The sequence below is a fragment of the Drosophila miranda genome, chromosome XL, assembly GCF_003369915.1.
Source record: "Drosophila miranda strain MSH22 chromosome XL, D.miranda_PacBio2.1, whole genome shotgun sequence".
Taxonomy (NCBI): Eukaryota; Metazoa; Arthropoda; class Insecta; order Diptera; family Drosophilidae; genus Drosophila; species Drosophila miranda.
This window is the reverse complement of record NC_046673.1, coordinates 13,357,610-13,374,361: the sequence shown is the minus strand read 5'-3', so window position 1 is coordinate 13,374,361 and position 16,752 is coordinate 13,357,610. Positions and strand designations below refer to the sequence as shown.

General features: G+C 47.7%; 5 protein-coding genes, 2 non-coding genes and 2 pseudogenes across 10 annotated transcripts; 4 read left to right on the top strand and 5 right to left on the bottom strand.

The window, feature by feature from the left end:
* Positions 1-98: 98 nt before the first annotated feature.
* Positions 99-2,673, top strand: LOC117186050 (folylpolyglutamate synthase, mitochondrial-like). 3 transcript variants are annotated; one of them, XM_033386129.1, is made up of 3 exons: positions 99-220; positions 289-573; positions 668-2,673. In XM_033386129.1, exons 2-3 carry the CDS (start codon positions 342-344, stop codon positions 2,590-2,592), a joined length of 2,157 nt encoding a protein of 718 aa, XP_033242020.1. In that variant the 5' UTR covers positions 99-220; positions 289-341; the 3' UTR covers positions 2,593-2,673. The 3 variants fall into 3 exon arrangements, with proteins under 3 accessions (XP_033242020.1, XP_033242019.1, XP_033242018.1); XM_033386128.1 differs by having other exon boundaries at positions 100-220; positions 280-573; XM_033386127.1 differs by having other exon boundaries at positions 100-220; positions 274-573.
* On the bottom strand, positions 2,629-4,061 carry LOC108164470 (annotated as a pseudogene).
* Positions 4,062-5,792: 1,731 nt separating this feature from the next.
* Positions 5,793-8,286, top strand: LOC117186049 (annotated as a pseudogene).
* On the top strand, positions 8,242-8,957 carry LOC117186053 (coiled-coil-helix-coiled-coil-helix domain-containing protein 2). The gene is given in 2 exon segments (XM_033386133.1): positions 8,242-8,370; positions 8,373-8,957. Coding segments are annotated over 2 exon segments (360 nt in total). The 5' UTR covers positions 8,242-8,339; the 3' UTR covers positions 8,702-8,957.
* An 802-nt stretch (positions 8,958-9,759) lies between these two features.
* LOC117186052 (histone H2B-like) lies at positions 9,760-10,495 on the bottom strand. The gene has a single exon (XM_033386132.1). It carries the CDS (start codon positions 10,256-10,258, stop codon positions 9,875-9,877), a length of 384 nt encoding a protein of 127 aa, XP_033242023.1. The 5' UTR covers positions 10,259-10,495; the 3' UTR covers positions 9,760-9,874.
* Positions 10,496-10,868: 373 nt separating this feature from the next.
* Positions 10,869-11,706, top strand: LOC117187175 (histone H1-like). Its single transcript, XM_033389271.1, has one exon. The coding sequence runs from the start codon at positions 10,869-10,871 to the stop codon at positions 11,379-11,381; it is 513 nt and encodes a 170-aa protein (XP_033245162.1). The 3' UTR covers positions 11,382-11,706.
* LOC108162322 (folylpolyglutamate synthase, mitochondrial-like) lies at positions 11,645-14,216 on the bottom strand. 2 transcript variants are annotated; one of them, XM_033386124.1, is made up of 3 exons: positions 14,118-14,216; positions 13,765-14,064; positions 11,645-13,670 (listed from the first exon to the last, which is right to left on the bottom strand). In XM_033386124.1, exons 2-3 carry the CDS (start codon positions 13,994-13,996, stop codon positions 11,734-11,736), a joined length of 2,169 nt encoding a protein of 722 aa, XP_033242015.1. In that variant the 5' UTR covers positions 13,997-14,064; positions 14,118-14,216; the 3' UTR covers positions 11,645-11,733. The 2 variants fall into 2 exon arrangements, with proteins under 2 accessions (XP_033242015.1, XP_033242016.1); XM_033386125.1 differs by having other exon boundaries at positions 13,765-14,058; positions 14,118-14,207.
* A 678-nt stretch (positions 14,217-14,894) lies between these two features.
* On the bottom strand, positions 14,895-14,966 carry Trnae-uuc. The gene has a single exon. It is a non-coding gene; the product is annotated as a tRNA-Glu (tRNA).
* Positions 14,967-15,147: 181 nt separating this feature from the next.
* Positions 15,148-15,219, bottom strand: Trnae-cuc. The gene has a single exon. It is a non-coding gene; the product is annotated as a tRNA-Glu (tRNA).
* Positions 15,220-16,752: the final 1,533 nt, after the last annotated feature.

Sequence of the window (16,752 nt, the reverse complement as noted above, 5' to 3'; positions counted from 1 at the left end):
CAATGACGGCATTGATGATTTGGTTTTCAAATGTTTACAACAATATAGGTGTAGATTTTCGGATCATTGTTACACACCATAGACTGTAGTCCGTCTTATTCCCATAAACAAATACTATTCCCCGCTCTACCGTTTCTTTATCTGTCAGACTCTTACATTTCCGGATTCTATCCCCCACATCAGTTCCACAAACATTCTTCCAAGCGTACCTTAAATCAAAGTTCGTACATTCTGTTTTTAGAAAAATTATTTTTAGATTTATCTGAGCTATAGTTTCAGACCCTACAGTTTCAGGCCGCTGAAAAGGGATCGAAAAAGAGGGATCGAACAAAAGAAAAACGATGATTTCGTTAATAACAACGATGTCGAAGGTCCGTCGCCGGGGTCCAACGCTCTGGCAGGGCACTGCTCACGCGAGCAATAAATTCTTCAAGGGCTACAAGCCCAAGGAGGAACAGGAGCCGGAGTCCTCGGAGGCCCAGCCATCGGTTCCCGGGGATACTAATCCGGAAGGGAAAAGAGGAAATACAGGAAATCCAGGAAGTAGTCGGCCATTGGCTGGCCACAAAACAGGTAATAATAATATTTCTATTTCTATTCCTACTCCCACTCTGACAAATCCAATTCATATTCCTTTCTCCTGCATATGCACTCTAACCAACTACAGCCGCTTCAGCGCCCAGCTTTTCCGACCAGCGGGCCAAGTGGAGCAAATATTCAGCCGAAATGCAGCTCAAAGCAAAACTGGCAGCCCAAGGCGGTGTCAAACCAGACCAAGGAGTCGTTGGCGTGGGCGTGGGCGTGGGCGTTGGCCCAAGCATGGGGCCGACTCCCGGACAATCTAACTGGCAGCAGCAGCAGCAGTCGATGCAAAATAAGGCAGAGGGCGATAATGAAACCAAAGGCTCCTCAGCCGAGGATCAGCGCAAGTCCTGGATGAATCGCATGCACGGCTCACAGAAGAACCAGGCCCAGCTTCTTAAGGAATTGAGTGCCAAGCAGCAGGCGGGACGCGACCTTCAACTGAAAAAGATGCAGCAGGTTAGCAAGGCTTCAGCTGCAGCTGCAGCGGCATCCGTAGGACCCAATAAATCTGCCGCAGATCCCCAAGAGCCGGAGGAGCAGGCCAAGTCGCCCGAGCGTATGGCCTACCTGGAGGCCGTCCGACGGTTGAACATCTTTCATTCCTTCGAGCCTGTGCTCGGTCGCATGCGGTCGAAGATGAGCAAAGCTCAGGTGGATCCTTTCATAAAACACACCCTGGAGCTCCTGCACAAGATGGGTGTATCCAAGGAACAATTGGAGAGCATTCCAGTCATTCAGGTGGCAGGGTCGAAGGGTAAAGGAACCACGTGTGGCATTGTGCAGAATATCTTGATGGCGCATGGCATCAAGACCGGCCTTCTTTGCTCCCCGCACCTCATATATTCGTACGAGAGAATCCGCATCAATGGGGAGCCTCTGAGCGAGGCTCAGTTCACCGAGCTAATCCACAAAATCTATCCGGAGCTGGCTGACATGGATCCCACACCGGCTCACAGCCAAATCTTGACGGCCATGGCCTTCCGGGCGTTCCGCGACGCGAATGTGGATGTTGCCATTGTGGAGGTGGGCCGTGGAGGCGCCAGCGATTCCACCAACATCACCTTGCATGCGAAAACCATCGGCATCAGCACTCTGGGCTGGGAGCAGGGCTCCAACCTGAGCGAGTCCATGCGGGACATTGCCTGGGCCAAGGGAGAAATCATGAAGCCGGCGGCCACCATCTTCACAAATGTGAGCCAGCCGGAGTGCTGTGAGGTCCTGGCTCAGAAGGCGAAGCAGATGGGCGCCAAGCTCCACCGTGTCCCGACATTCAATGCGCTGACCGAGGCAAATCCCAGCCACAAGCGTTTTCTCACCAAGGCCAACCACTCCGTAAAGTTGAATGCCTCATTGGCCACCCAGCTGGCCTACGACTACCTCAGACGCCACAAGCCCGAGTTTGTGGTGGGCCTGAATCTGGACCTGGATCCCAAGTGCACCCAACTGACCCAGGCAGCAATGCGCGGCCTTGAGACCTTTGAGTCGGTGGGACACTTCGATATCGTCAAGCACGACATGTACAACGTCTATTTGGACACTGCCGACTCTGTGGAATCGATGATGGTCTGCCGCGAGTGGTTCTACACTCTCACCCGCTCTCATCGCGCCACAAAGATCCTGCTGTACAACAAGACCAGCGATTCCAATGCCAAAGACCTGCTCACCATCCTTCGCTTCAATGTGACCTTCGACGAGGCACACTTTGTGCCCTGCCCCAACTTCTCAGAGGGCGAAATTTTGCCAGACGAGGAGTGGCATGTCATGGAGGAGCTGCAGCGAGCCAAGCGCAATGCCAGAACCTGGCGAGGCCTGTGCGAGGAGACCGGCAAAAAGGACACTTCGCAAACGTCCGCCTCCGTCAACGCCTTCTTTGAACACGTTCAAGCCAAATACCGGGACCAAAAATTCGGCATGAAAAGTGAAGTAGATGTGTTGGTGACGGGATCCCGACCCCTGGTGGCTGCCACCATAACGATGCTCAACAAAATGCGGGGCTTTCCCGGTTAGTCAGCAGCGCAGTTCACCGAAAAAATGTTTTCTATATTTTTAATTCTCCCTTATATTAAACACAGTACATATATGTATTTACATATGTATAACGATAATTTGTATCTCTTCCGATATAGTTTGTCTAAGTCTACCTAATATTTCGTATCCGGCCATCAATCGCGCACATCCACGTTCTCGTTCTCGTTTAGGCCATCGTCGTCGTTAAGAGCTAGTGCCCTTGCTAGGGCCGTTGTCTTTGCAGGGCTCGACTTGACCTTTGCCACTGGCGGCTTCGCCTTCAGGGTTCCAGTTTTCATCGGTCTTCCTCCTTCCTCCTTCCTCCTTGCCCTTTGTCCTTTCTCAATTTGCATCATCCGCGCCGGGCGGTCTTCTTGGCGGCGTCTGACATTTTCGCTTCATTTCGCATTTGGCTTCTTGTTGCGGCTCTGGTCGCCCTTTTGGGGCTTGCTGTATTCTTGGCTTTTCTCTCTTTCTTGGCTTCTTTATCTTTCCGCTCCACAGATGCTGACAGCTTGAACGAGCCAGACGCACCTGTGCCCGATGTTTCGATCAGCTTTCCATCGGCAACAGCCGACTTCAAATACTTCTTGATGAATGGAGTCAGCTTCTGGGCATCGCATTTGTATTCGGCCGCAATATACTTCTTGATCGCCAAATATGAAAAGCCACCACGTTCATTCAAGCTCTTAATCGAGGCGTCTACCATGTCTCGGGTTGGGGGATGTGATGCTGGGACTGGAACTGGCACTGGGCTTGGGGACTTCTTTGCAGAAGTCTCCGGTGACGGAGAAGCCGATATCCTGGATTTGAAATTTGCCGCTGGAGAAACATAAAAAATCAATCAAATATGCGCTGCAGGGCATTCCTTAATAAGAGCTTCAATAAAAGTGCATTTTCTTCTTACCCCAAAATGATCTTGCGTCGGCCGGAGCACTTTTTCGTGCGGCCCTGTAAGCTGGTCTTTCGGCTGTCGCATTACCGAAGTTCGAGAAACGAGCAGTCGCCTTGGTTCGGGTCATTTTCATGTACCACAATGCACGTCGTACACTTCTAAGCGCAGAATAAGTGGTCGGAGGAATTGCTGATCTATTATATGTGCAGTTTGTGGAGGGAGTGTTCGATTGAGACTTCGGCCTCGTGCTTCGATTGCATATGCGAGCGAGTCGGACATAAGCGCACTCCTCGGCATCACTCGTGTCTTCAGGTGTTTGCTATAAATAGAACACTGACCCTCACTCTGCTGCATTTCGGTGTCTTCGGGTGCAAGTGAATCGTAGCCAGTCTGCAATGCAAAGTACCAGGCTATCACACAGCCAGCTGGAGAGCATCTCCGGACTCTTTTACCTGGTAGTTTAGTTTGCATTAAACCTGAATAGACTGCTCGCAAAGAAGTATAATGCTGAGCGCCCCTCACGGCAAGCGTTGTGTTGAGTATTGAGTGAATTTCGAAATCCCCACCCACCCACTGCAAGGTGGGTCTCACGGCCTTCCTGAAGACCCATTCTTTATATTGGAATCGGTAATCTAGAGTCCGACTGGGATGCCACGATTTCAGAAAAGGATGCTGGAAGAGCAGCTAGTTTCAAAATATAATCGACAGTCCTTACGAGTCCTTGCGAGTCCTAATGATCTGATTTTCCGTTTTGTTAATATGCTTCTTATTCTCATTCGTAATCTGATCTTGGCTGGACAAAAGTATTTTGTCAGAAATTCAATTAATTTGCATTGATCTGCTGTTGATAGAAAGCGAAACCATTATTACGGATTATCTCAGTTTAGAGATTGTAAATGCTGATAAAAATTGTTTTCGTTTAATAATTTGTGAAATATGAGTAACCGAAAGGAATTCAGTGAATCTCTTAAAAATGAAATAATAGTGAAGTTCAACTCTTTTATTTCAGTGCAAAATATCAGTAGATTATAGTATATTTCACGTCAGACAAACTGCTATAAAAAAACAAATTTAAAAAAACCAACACTGCAAAAAACGCTACACGTTGTGGCAGACCACGAAAGACAACTGCCAAGGTAGACACTTTTAGTTTGCGGCAATTTAAGCAGGATGTCTTAAAAACTCCTCGATCGGTTGCCAATGACTTGAAGGGAACAGGAAATTTTGATGTCAGCGAACGGACAATACGTAGACGTCTTAAGGAAACTGATTTTGGAACATATATTACTAGAGCTATACTGCAAATAACACAGCGCAATAAGTCAAAGCGCCTTGAATTTGCCAAAAAATTGATCGGCAAATAATTTTAATTTTGGAAAAATTTTTTATGGAGCGATGCAAGTGCTTTTCAGTTTCATGGCTCAAAAAAAAAAAGTTTTCGTAAGAAACCTAAAATAACGTCGCAAAAAAGTAGCACCCATATGTGAAAGAGCGAGCCATGGAGGTGGGACCGTAATGTTTTGGGGATGCGTCGCCTACAATGGCTTGGGAAATTTAGTTCCTGTAGATGGCAGCATGAATAAAGAGAAATATTTGGAAGTGCTAAACCATCACGCTTTTCCCTCTGGAGATAATTTGATTGGGGAGTCCTTTACATTCCAACAGGACAACGCCCCGTGCCATAAAGCTAAAGTCGTTACCCAATTCTTGAAGGACATTGGGGTTAATACTTTGGACTAGCCGGCCCAGAGCCCAGACTTACACATTATCGAGAATCTCTGGTCTTATATAAAAGGAAACCGGACTCCAAATTTAACAAGGAACCGTGAGGATACAATCTCAGAGGTGAAATCACTCTGGAGAGAAATTCCATTGTCTTATATCCACAGCTTAGTGGAATCAGTTCCAAGACGTCTGCAAAAGGTGATAGAGGCAAAGGGAGGGTATATATTTTACTGATTCATTATGAAAAGTTACTTCGTTCCATTCGTTTTTGTTTTTTTTCACATTTTATAAAATGTCAAAATACTTATGCCACCGTCTGATTACGAATAATTAATTTTCATTTCAAAATAAACGCACTTATCATACTTTTTGTACATATTTTTATAAGCTTAATATAATACCTATCTACGATAAATAAATATACTTTCTACTTAAGAAAAATAAAAAGTTACAACCAAATATGCAGTGCATAATTTTTGTCAAAATACTTATGCCGACGTGTGTAGGTGTAGATTTTCGGATCATTGTTACACACCATAGACTGTAGTCCGTCTTATTCCCATAAACAAATACTATTCCCCGCTCTACCGTTTCTTTATCTGTCAGACTCTTACATTTCCGGATTCTATCCCCCACATCAGTTCCACAAACATTCTTCCAAGCGTACCTTAAATCAAAGTTCGTACATTCTGTTTTTAGAAAAATTATTTTTAGATTTATCTGAGCTATAGTTTCAGACCCTACAGTTTCAGGCCGCTGAAAAGGGATCGAAAAAGAGGGATCGAACAAAAGAAAAACGATGATTTCGTTAATAACAACGATGTCGAAGGTCCGTCGCCGGGGTCCAACGCTCTGGCAGGGCACTGCTCACGCGAGCAATAAATTCTTCAAGGGCTACAAGCCCAAGGAGGAACAGGAGCCGGAGTCCTCGGAGGCCCAGCCATCGGTTCCCGGGGATACTAATCCGGAAGGGAAAAGAGGAAATACAGGAAATCCAGGAAGTAGTCGGCCATTGGCTGGCCACAAAACAGGTAATAATAATATTTCTATTTCTATTCCTACTCCCACTCTGACAAATCCAATTCATATTCCTTTCTCCTGCATATGCACTCTAACCAACTACAGCCGCTTCAGCGCCCAGCTTTTCCGACCAGCGGGCCAAGTGGAGCAAATATTCAGCCGAAATGCAGCTCAAAGCAAAACTGGCAGCCCAAGGCGGTGTCAAACCAGACCAAGGAGTCGTTGGCGTGGGCGTGGGCGTGGGCGTTGGCCCAAGCATGGGGCCGACTCCCGGACAATCTAACTGGCAGCAGCAGCAGCAGTCGATGCAAAATAAGGCAGAGGGCGATAATGAAACCAAAGGCTCCTCAGCCGAGGATCAGCGCAAGTCCTGGATGAATCGCATGCACGGCTCACAGAAGAACCAGGCCCAGCTTCTTAAGGAATTGAGTGCCAAGCAGCAGGCGGGACGCGACCTTCAACTGAAAAAGATGCAGCAGGTTAGCAAGGCTTCAGCTGCAGCTGCAGCGGCATCCGTAGGACCCAATAAATCTGCCGCAGATCCCAAGAGCCGGAGGAGCAGGCCAAGTCGCCCGAGCGTATGGCCTACCTGGAGGCCGTCCGACGGTTGAACATCTTTCATTCCTTCGAGCCTGTGCTCGGTCGCATGCGGTCGAAGATGAGCAAAGCTCAGGTGGATCCTTTCATAAAACACACCCTGGAGCTCCTGCACAAGATGGGTGTATCCAAGGAACAATTGGAGAGCATTCCAGTCATTCAGGTGGCAGGGTCGAAGGGTAAAGGAACCACGTGTGGCATTGTGCAGAATATCTTGATGGCGCATGGCATTAAGACCGGCCTTCTTTGCTCCCCGCACCTCATATATTCGTACGAGAGAATCCGCATCAATGGAGAGCCTCTGAGCGAGGCTCAGTTCACCGAGCTAATCCACAAAATCTATCCGGAGCTGGCTGACATGGATCCCACACCGGCTCACAGCCAAATCTTGACGGCCATGGCCTTCCGGGCGTTCCGCGACGCGAATGTGGATGTTGCCATTGTGGAGGTGGGCCGTGGAGGCGCCAGCGATTCCACCAACATCACCTTGCATGCGAAAACCATCGGCATCAGCACTCTGGGCTGGGAGCAGGGCTCCAACCTGAGCGAGTCCATGCGGGACATTGCCTGGGCCAAGGGAGAAATCATGAAGCCGGCGGCCACCATCTTCACAAATGTGAGCCAGCCGGAGTGCTGTGAGGTCCTGGCTCAGAAGGCGAAGCAGATGGGCGCCAAGCTCCACCGTGTCCCGACATTCAATGCGCTGACCGAGGCAAATCCCAGCCACAAGCGTTTTCTCACCAAGGCCAACCACTCCGTAAAGTTGAATGCCTCATTGGCCACCCAGCTGGCCTACGACTACCTCAGACGCCACAAGCCCGAGTTTGTGGTGGGCCTGAATCTGGACCTGGATCCCAAGTGCACCCAACTGACCCAGGCAGCAATGCGCGGCCTTGAGACCTTTGAGTCGGTGGGACACTTCGATATCGTCAAGCACGACATGTACAACGTCTATTTGGACACTGCCGACTCTGTGGAATCGATGATGGTCTGCCGCGAGTGGTTCTACACTCTCACCCGCTCTCATCGCGCCACAAAGATCCTGCTGTACAACAAGACCAGCGATTCCAATGCCAAAGACCTGCTCACAATCCTTCGCTTCAATGTGAACTTCGACGAGGCACACTTTGTGCCCTGCCCCAACTTCTCAGAGGGCGAAATTTTGCCAGACGAGGAGTGGGGCATGTCATGGAGGAGCTGCAGCGAGCCAAGCGCAATGGCCAAGGGAAGAGGAAGCTTCATAGTTTCATAACGAGAGCAGATTTTGATCTTCTTCTTATCGCCAGTCGGCTTCTGGAACTTCCCTCGGACCGAAGAAATGGGCTAAGGTTACGTAACCTAAAAAAAGAAGGGCACAAAGAGAATGAGATGTTTCCGTGCAAAGTCCACACAATAACAAAACTAATTATGTTTTTTGTTTTTATATCCCAATAGCTCTGCTCCAGCACCCGCTCGCGCTGCCGCCCCAGTGCCGGCACGTGCTGCCGCCCCACCACCGCCGCCAGCACCCATGGCCGCGCCACCAAGCGCCGTCGGAATGCCGGCCCCCAGCAGCCTTCGATGTTCCAGCAAATGGCCGCCACCGCTGGCGGTGTTGCAATTGGCTCCGCCATCGGTCACACCGTGGGCCACGGTCTCACATCCATGTTCAGCGGCTCTGGCGACAAGGAAGCAGCGGCCCCAGCACCGGCTGCCGCGGCGCCCCCGCAACAACAGCAGCAGTACTACGCTCAGCCCAACGAACCCCAGGGTGCTTGTGCCTGGGAGATGAAACAGTTCATCCAGTGCGCCCAGGGCCAGGCGGATCTGACGCTCTGCGAGGGATTCAATGAGGCGCTGAGGCAGTGCAAGTCTCAGAATCACATGCAGTAGATGTGCTGGAAGACAACACAACAACAACAACACAACAGCATACTTGAGAGAACACCCTCGTCCTACGTCACCAACATCGACAGACATCAATAGTCGTAATATGTTGAGCTAAAGTTGTAGTTTTTTTTTCGTTAGTTTTAATTGTTTAGCCCGAGAATCCAGAAAAGGAGGAAAATTGTTTAACTGTAGTGCAAAATATTGTTCAATAGAAACCCCATCGGCAGCCCCATTGCTGCCGATCAAAAAAATACGAAAATTGTGTTCTTTGTCTTCTTTTGGATGGATTATGAAAAATGGATCAATGCTGCACATTTTGCACTCAATTGTGAAATAGGAGGGGAATTGACGAACAAAAAAAAAAAAAAAGTGTGTCGTGTGACAATGCTCTTCTAAAAATATATTGGTTTACTCAAGTTTTCCTATTTATTTCCCCGATTCCTCGTCACGTGTTAAACAATCGTGTTTTCGTTTTGGTGAAATTTTCTATTGTTCTGGTGAAAATTGTTGACGAGCTCGCCGTCGCAAACCGTAGCGATATTGATAAACATGTTTACGAGCAGCTATGTATGTAAGTGGAAAATATTTATACCTTCTATGTACATATGTATGTACATACGTACATATATAGAGTATATAATGCATTCGTACAGCAGGTGCTGTTGTCTTTAAAAGTACTATGTGCTTGCAGTGATGCAGACTTTTATTTGGGGTTTTTGTAGGCATGTTTAGCAAGAAAAGCCGCGACTATTTCGGTGTGTGCCTTTATAAAATTCTATAATAAATTTTTCCACAAAATGGTAGCTTCCATTTTCCGTATAGTATTGTATTTGTATTTGGGTAATTACACCCTTCCCTCCCCTGTATGAGGAACAAACAGCTATATGAGTATCACATGTGTAGCAGAATCACACAGGAAGGTTCGATCAAGACTCTAGAGGTACTAAAAGCTTCGGGTTCCAGAGCTACTTGAGCGACGTCCATCACGATGCAGTAAATGTACTGCTTCTGTACTGTACATTTGTATAAGATCCAATTCAAGATATTAATTAGACTATAAATTGATTTGTATTTGTTTCACAGTATGCTAAATTCTATTTCTTTATGACAAACATTTTGGGCCCTGCCAAGAGCGTAATTACTCGCACATTCGTATATTTCTGCAGTGAAAAGCATTTACTTAGAGCTGGTGTACTTCGTGACGGCCTTGGTTCCCTCACTGACGGCGTGCTTGGCCAGCTCTCCCGGCAGAAGTAGCCGCACAGCCGTTTGGATTTCCCGACTTGTGATGGTGGACTTTTTGTTGTAGTGACCCAAACGAGAGGCTTCCGAGGCAATGCGCTCGAAGATATCGTTTACAAAGCTGTTCATGATGCTCATCGCCTTGGAGGAGACACCAGTGTCCGGGTGGACTTGCTTCAGAACTTTGTAGATATAGATGGCATAGCTCTCCTTCCTGACCTTGCGCCTCTTCTTCTTGTCGGTAGTGTTGATGTGGATGTTCTTCTGTGCCTTTCCAGCCTTCTTGGTTGCGTTCCCGCTTGCAGTTTTCGGTGGCATTCTTTCCCACTGAAGTTTCACGATTTCGAAATTCACTCAATACTCAACACAACGCTTGCCGTGAGGGGCGCTCAGCATTATACTTCTTTGCGAGCAGTCTATTCAGGTTTAATGCAAACTAAACTACCAGGTAAAAGAGTCCGAAAATGCTCTCCAGCTGTCTTTGTGATAGCCTGGTACTTTGCATTGCAGACTGGCTACGATTCACTTGCACCCGAAGACACCGAAATGCAGCAGAGTGAGGGTCAGTGTTCTATTTATAGCAAACACCTGAAGACACGAGTGATGCCGAGGAGTGCGCTTATGTCCGACTCGCTCGCATATGCAATCGAAGCACGAGGCCGAAGTCTCAATCGAACACTCCCTCCACAAACTGCACATAAATAGATCAGCAATTCCTCCGACCACTTATTCTGCGCTTAGAAGTGTACGACGTGCATTGTGGTACATGAAAATGACCCGAACCAAGGCGACTGCTCGTTTCTCGAACTTCGGTAATGCGACAGCCGAAAGACCAGCTTACAGGGCCGCACGAAAAAGTGCTCCGGCCGACGCAAGATCATTTTGGGGTAAGAAGAAAATGCACTTTTATTGAAGCTCTTATTAAAGAATGCCCTGCAGCGCATATTTGATTGATTTTTTATGTTTCTCCAGCGGCAAATTTCAAATCCAGGATATCGGCTTCTCCGTCACCGGAGACTTCTGCAAAGAAGTCCCCAAGCCCAGTGCCAGTTCCAGTCCCAGCATCACATCCCCAACCCGAGACATGGTAGACGCCTCGATTAAGAGCTTGAATGAACGTGGTGGCTTTTCATATTTGGCGATCAAGAAGTATATTGCGGCCGAATACAAATGCGATGCCCAGAAGCTGACTCCATTCATCAAGAAGTATTTGAAGTCGGCTGTTGCCGATGGAAAGCTGATCGAAACATCGGGCACAGGTGCGTCTGGCTCGTTCAAGCTGTCAGCATCTGTGGAGCGGAAAGATAAAGAAGCCAAGAAAGAGAGAAAAGCCAAGAATACAGCAAGCCCCAAAAGGGCGACCAGAGCCGCAACAAGAAGCCAAATGCGAAATGAAGCGAAAATGTCAGACGCCGCCAAGAAGACCGCCCGGCGCGGATGATGCAAATTGAGAAAGGACAAAGGGCAAGGAGGAAGGAGGAAGGAGGAAGACCGATGAAAACTGGAACCCTGAAGGCGAAGCCGCCAGTGGCAAAGGTCAAGTCGAGCCCTGCAAAGACAACGGCCCTAGCAAGGGCACTAGCTCTTAACGACGACGATGGCCTAAACGAGAACGAGAACGTGGATGTGCGCGATTGATGGCCGGATACGAAATATTAGGTAGACTTAGACAAACTATATCGGAAGAGATACAAATTATCGTTATACATATGTAAATACATATATGTACTGTGTTTAATATAAGGGAGAATTAAAAATATAGAAAACATTTTTTCGGTGAACTGCGCTGCTGACTAACCGGGAAAGCCCCGCATTTTGTTGAGCATCGTTATGGTGGCAGCCACCAGGGGTCGGGATCCCGTCACCAACACATCTACTTCACTTTTCATGCCGAATTTTTGGTCCCGGTATTTGGCTTGAACGTGTTCAAAGAAGGCGTTGACGGAGGCGGACGTTTGCGAAGTGTCCTTTTTGCCGGTCTCCTCGCACAGGCCTCGCCAGGTTCTGGCATTGCGCTTGGCTCGCTGCAGCTCCTCCATGACATGCCACTCCTCGTCTGGCAAAATTTCGCCCTCTGAGAAGTTGGGGCAGGGCACAAAGTGTGCCTCGTCGAAGTTCACATTGAAGCGAAGGATTGTGAGCAGGTCTTTGGCATTGGAATCGCTGGTCTTGTTGTACAGCAGGATCTTTGTGGCGCGATGAGAGCGGGTGAGAGTGTAGAACCACTCGCGGCAGACCATCATCGATTCCACAGAGTCGGCAGTGTCCAAATAGACGTTGTACATGTCGTGCTTGACGATATCGAAGTGTCCCACCGACTCAAAGGTCTCAAGGCCGCGCATTGCTGCCTGGGTCAGTTGGGTGCACTTGGGATCCAGGTCCAGATTCAGGCCCACCACAAACTCGGGCTTGTGGCGTCTGAGGTAGTCGTAGGCCAGCTGGGTGGCCAATGAGGCATTCAACTTTACGGAGTGGTTGGCCTTGGTGAGAAAACGCTTGTGGCTGGGATTTGCCTCGGTCAGCGCATTGAATGTCGGGACACGGTGGAGCTTGGCGCCCATCTGCTTGGCCTTGTGAGCCAGGACCTCACAGCACTCCGGCTGGCTCACATTTGTGAAGATGGTGGCCGCCGGCTTCATGATTTCTCCCTTGGCCCAGGCAATGTCCCGCATGGACTCGCTCAGGTTGGAGCCCTGCTCCCAGCCCAGAGTGCTGATGCCGATGGTTTTCGCATGCAAGGTGATGTTGGTGGAATCGCTGGCGCCTCCACGGCCCACCTCCACAATGGCAACATCCACATTCGCGTCGCGGAACGCCCGGAAGGCCATGGCCGTCAAGATTTGGCTATGAGCCGGTGTGGGATCCATGTCAGCCAGCTCCGGATAGATTTTGTGGATTAGCTCGGTGAACTGAGCCTCGCTCAGAGGCTCCCCATTGATGCGGATTCTCTCGTACGAATATATGAGGTGCGGGGAGCAAAGAAGGCCGGTCTTGATGCCATGCGCCATCAAGATATTCTGCACAATGCCACACGTGGTTCCTTTACCCTTCGACCCTGCCACCTGAATGACTGGAATGCTCTCCAATTGTTCCTTGGATACACCCATCTTGTGCAGGAGCTCCAGGGTGTGTTTTATGAAAGGATCCACCTGAGCTTTGCTCATCTTCGACCGCATGCGACCGAGCACAGGCTCGAAGGAATGAAAGATGTTCAACCGTCGGACGGCCTCCAGGTAGGCCATACGCTCGGGCGACTTGGCCTGCTCCTCCGGCTCTTGGGGATCTGCGGCAGATTTATTGGGTCCTACGGATGCCGCTGCAGCTGCAGCTGAAGCCTTGCTAACCTGCTGCATCTTTTTCAGTTGAAGGTCGCGTCCCGCCTGCTGCTTGGCACTCAATTCCTTAAGAAGCTGGGCCTGGTTCTTCTGTGAGCCGTGCATGCGATTCATCCAGGACTTGCGCTGATCCTCGGCTGAGGAGCCTTTGGTTTCATTATCGCCCTCTGCCTTATTTTGCATCGACTGCTGCTGCTGCTGCCAGTTAGATTGTCCGGGAGTCGGCCCCATGCTTGGGCCAACGCCCACGCCCACGCCCACGCCCACGCCCACGCCAACGACTCCTTGGTCTGGTTTGACACCGCCTTGGGCTGCCAGTTTTGCTTTGAGCTGCATTTCGGCTGAATATTTGCTCCACTTGGCCCGCTGGTCGGAAAAGCTGGGCGCTGAAGCGGCTGTAGTTGGTTAGAGTGCATATGCAGGAGAAAGGAATATGAATTGGATTTGTCAGAGTGGGAGTAGGAATAGAAATAGAAATATTATTATTACCTGTTTTGTGGCCAGCCAATGGCCGACTACTTCCTGGATTTCCTGTATTTCCTCTTTTCCCTTCCGGATTAGTATCCCCGGGAACCGATGGCTGGGCCTCCGAGGACTCCGGCTCCTGTTCCTCCTTGGGCTTGTAGCCCTTGAAGAATTTATTGCTCGCGTGAGCAGTGCCCTGCCAGACCGTTGGACCCCGGCGACGGACCTTCGACATCGTTGTTATTAACGAAATCATCGTTTTTCTTTTGTTCGATCCCTCTTTTTCGATCCCTTTTCAGCGGCCTGAAACTGTAGGGTCTGAAACTATAGCTCAGATAAATCTAAAAATAATTTTTCTAAAAACAGAATGTACGAACTTTGATTTAAGGTACGCTTGGAAGAATGTTTGTGGAACTGATGTGGGGGATAGAATCCGGAAATGTAAGAGTCTGACAGATAAAGAAACGGTAGAGCGGGGAATAGTATTTGTTTATGGGAATAAGACGGACTACAGTCTATGGTGTGTAACAATGATCCGAAAATCTACACCTATATTGTTGTAAACATTTGAAAACCAAATCATCAATGCCGTCATTGTCGGAAAATCAGATCATTAGGACTCGCAAGGACTCGTAAGGACTGTCGATTATATTTTGAAACTAGCTGCTCTTCCAGCATCCTTTTCTGAAATAGTGGCATCCCAGTCGGACTCTAGATTACCGATTCCAATATAAAGAATGGCTCTCTCTTATTTTTTGACCAAAATATATTTTGTATGCATTCTAATGGAGGCGGGGCAGCATGGCCATCTCTAGGCTTCAGGCCCATCGAGTAATCGGGGAATGATCCTCACAATGAGGGTACAATTTCGATTGAACAAGGAAGAATGTGATCACCACTTAATGATTAATAAGTTGCATTGCTTTAAAATGACATTTAACAAGATCTGACGATTACAGTTCAAAATTAATACAAAATTACTTTAATGTTTCTGAAACCTGTCATGCCCTTTAGGTTGCAGTGGCGCCTGGCGACTAAGTACGAGTACCGGCTCACAACGTATCGCACAAACTCGTTTTCAGCAAAATCGGTATCGTAAGCGCCGTCGTGTGAAAAGAAGAGCTAATGTTCCAGTTGGAAAACAAAAAACTTACTTCCCATACCGGGAATCGAACCCGGGCCTTCTGGGTGAAAGCCAGATATCCTAGCCACTAGACCATATGGGATATGGTGATAATTGGTCTAAAGTGCGTTTTCTTTGAAATTCCTGTGAGTTGATTATTTTCAATGATGCATTCGCTAATCAGAGCGCACGGAAACCAAAAGCTATAAGTTACTACAACGTAGACATCAGGAAAATGGAGAAAAAAGAATCAAAAGCAGAGAAAAAAAGAAGCTTTCGACAGTTTCCCATACCGGGAATTGAACCCGGGCCTTCCGGGTGAGAGCCGGATATCCTAACCACTAGACAATATGGGAGATGTGCGCCTGCAGACTAAGGGCTCGCGCACACTGTAGCTGAAAGCGGAGCTGAAATCGGCGGTGAAATTGGAGCTGAAAGCTCACTTGATCTGAGAGCTTTTTCCAGGCAGAATCAGCTTGAAGGTGCGTACATTGTCGGCTGATCTGATTGCTGAAAGCTGAAAGCCATTGCCTTCCTTTGTCTCCTCAAGTGGCATCAAAAGTTATCATTATAATTATTATTATTATATTGTTAATTAATTACTTCACAGCACGTACAGTAGCCAGACGGAAGTTTTCTTCGTTTTTTTTTATTCCGTGTATTTCAACCACATTTCCGTTATGTATTGTATTCGTATTACTTTTATTTTACGAATTATTATTAAATTTCTCAATTATTCATTATGTTGTATAATAATAAACATTGTGATGTTTTCCTAGCGTTTACTGTACTTGGGGACATAGTATATTATATTTATTATTGACATATGAAAATGGTAAATAATACAACTTTTTTGCCCAATTTATCTCCTGCCAGAAATAAAACTATGATTCAAATATTTTTAATAATCCCGCTTATTCCCCAGCTCTGGGTTAACCGTAATTTCGCTTAACAATGTTTTGCAGCCCATTTTCGATCACTTATGAACCAATACACTTGAACAAAATCAGCAATCAGCTTGCTGAAAAAACAAACATGCTTGATCGATCAAACTAAGCTGAGCTGATTTCAGCGAGCTTTTTCAGCTTTCAGCTCAGCTCAGTCTGCAATGTGCGCACTTGCACCGGTGCAGTGTGTTTGTTTTTTCAGAGCTTATAAATCAGCTATCTGCTCCGATTTCAGCTCCGCTTTCAGCTATAGTGTGCGCGAGCCCTAAGGCATAAACATCTGCCAATGTTTGTGCGTCAACCTCAACATTTCCCCATTTACAATATGTTCGCTGCTATGTATGTACATATGTTATGTATTTGGCAATGCCCTTCCATAAGGGCTTTCATTTCGATTGTTCTGGTTTTTGGGGTCTTCAATCTGGGTCTTCAGCACTGTCATCTCATTTCCCTCAGCAGCGAATCGTTTTTCGTCTGGAGTTTGCTACTCCCTGAGCACTGGGCACAAAGCGTATGGAAGTTAGCTCGAGTACGCTATCCATTGTGCTTGAAAGGGTTAAAATAGACTTCACTGTTGGCTTATAGATATATTAGGATAGTTTCGTGAATTCAGAACTATGAATTATACACACCTCAAGCACACACTGTTTGTCCCCCTGGCGCCACTGCAAGGTGGGTCTCACGGCCTTCCTGAAGACCCATTCTTTATATTGGAATCGGTAATCTAGAGTCCGACTGGGATGCCACGATTTCAGAAAAGGATGCTGGAAGAGCAGCTAGTTTCAAAATATAATCGACAGTCCTTACGAGTCCTTGCGAGTCCTAATGATCTGATTTTCCGACAATGACGGCATTGATGATTTGGTTTTCAAATGTTTACAACAATATAGGTGTAGATTTTCGAATCATTGTTACACACCATAGACTGTAGTCCGTCTTATT

Excerpts from the sequence above, each read along its gene's own strand:
- LOC117187175 (XM_033389271.1), top strand. The coding sequence starts at position 10,869 with ATGCCCTGCAGCGCATATTTGATTGATTTTTTATGTTTCTCCAGCGGC.
- LOC117186050 (XM_033386129.1), top strand. The coding sequence starts at position 342 with ATGATTTCGTTAATAACAACGATGTCGAAGGTCCGTCGCCGGGGTCCA. Across the intron at positions 574-667 it reads ATTGGCTGGCCACAAAACAG|CCGCTTCAGCGCCCAGCTTT; the intron begins GTAATAATAATA and ends AACCAACTACAG.
- LOC108162322 (XM_033386124.1), bottom strand. The coding sequence starts at position 13,996 with ATGATTTCGTTAATAACAACGATGTCGAAGGTCCGTCGCCGGGGTCCA. Across the intron at positions 13,671-13,764 it reads ATTGGCTGGCCACAAAACAG|CCGCTTCAGCGCCCAGCTTT; the intron begins GTAATAATAATA and ends AACCAACTACAG.
- LOC117186052 (XM_033386132.1), bottom strand. The coding sequence starts at position 10,258 with ATGCCACCGAAAACTGCAAGCGGGAACGCAACCAAGAAGGCTGGAAAG.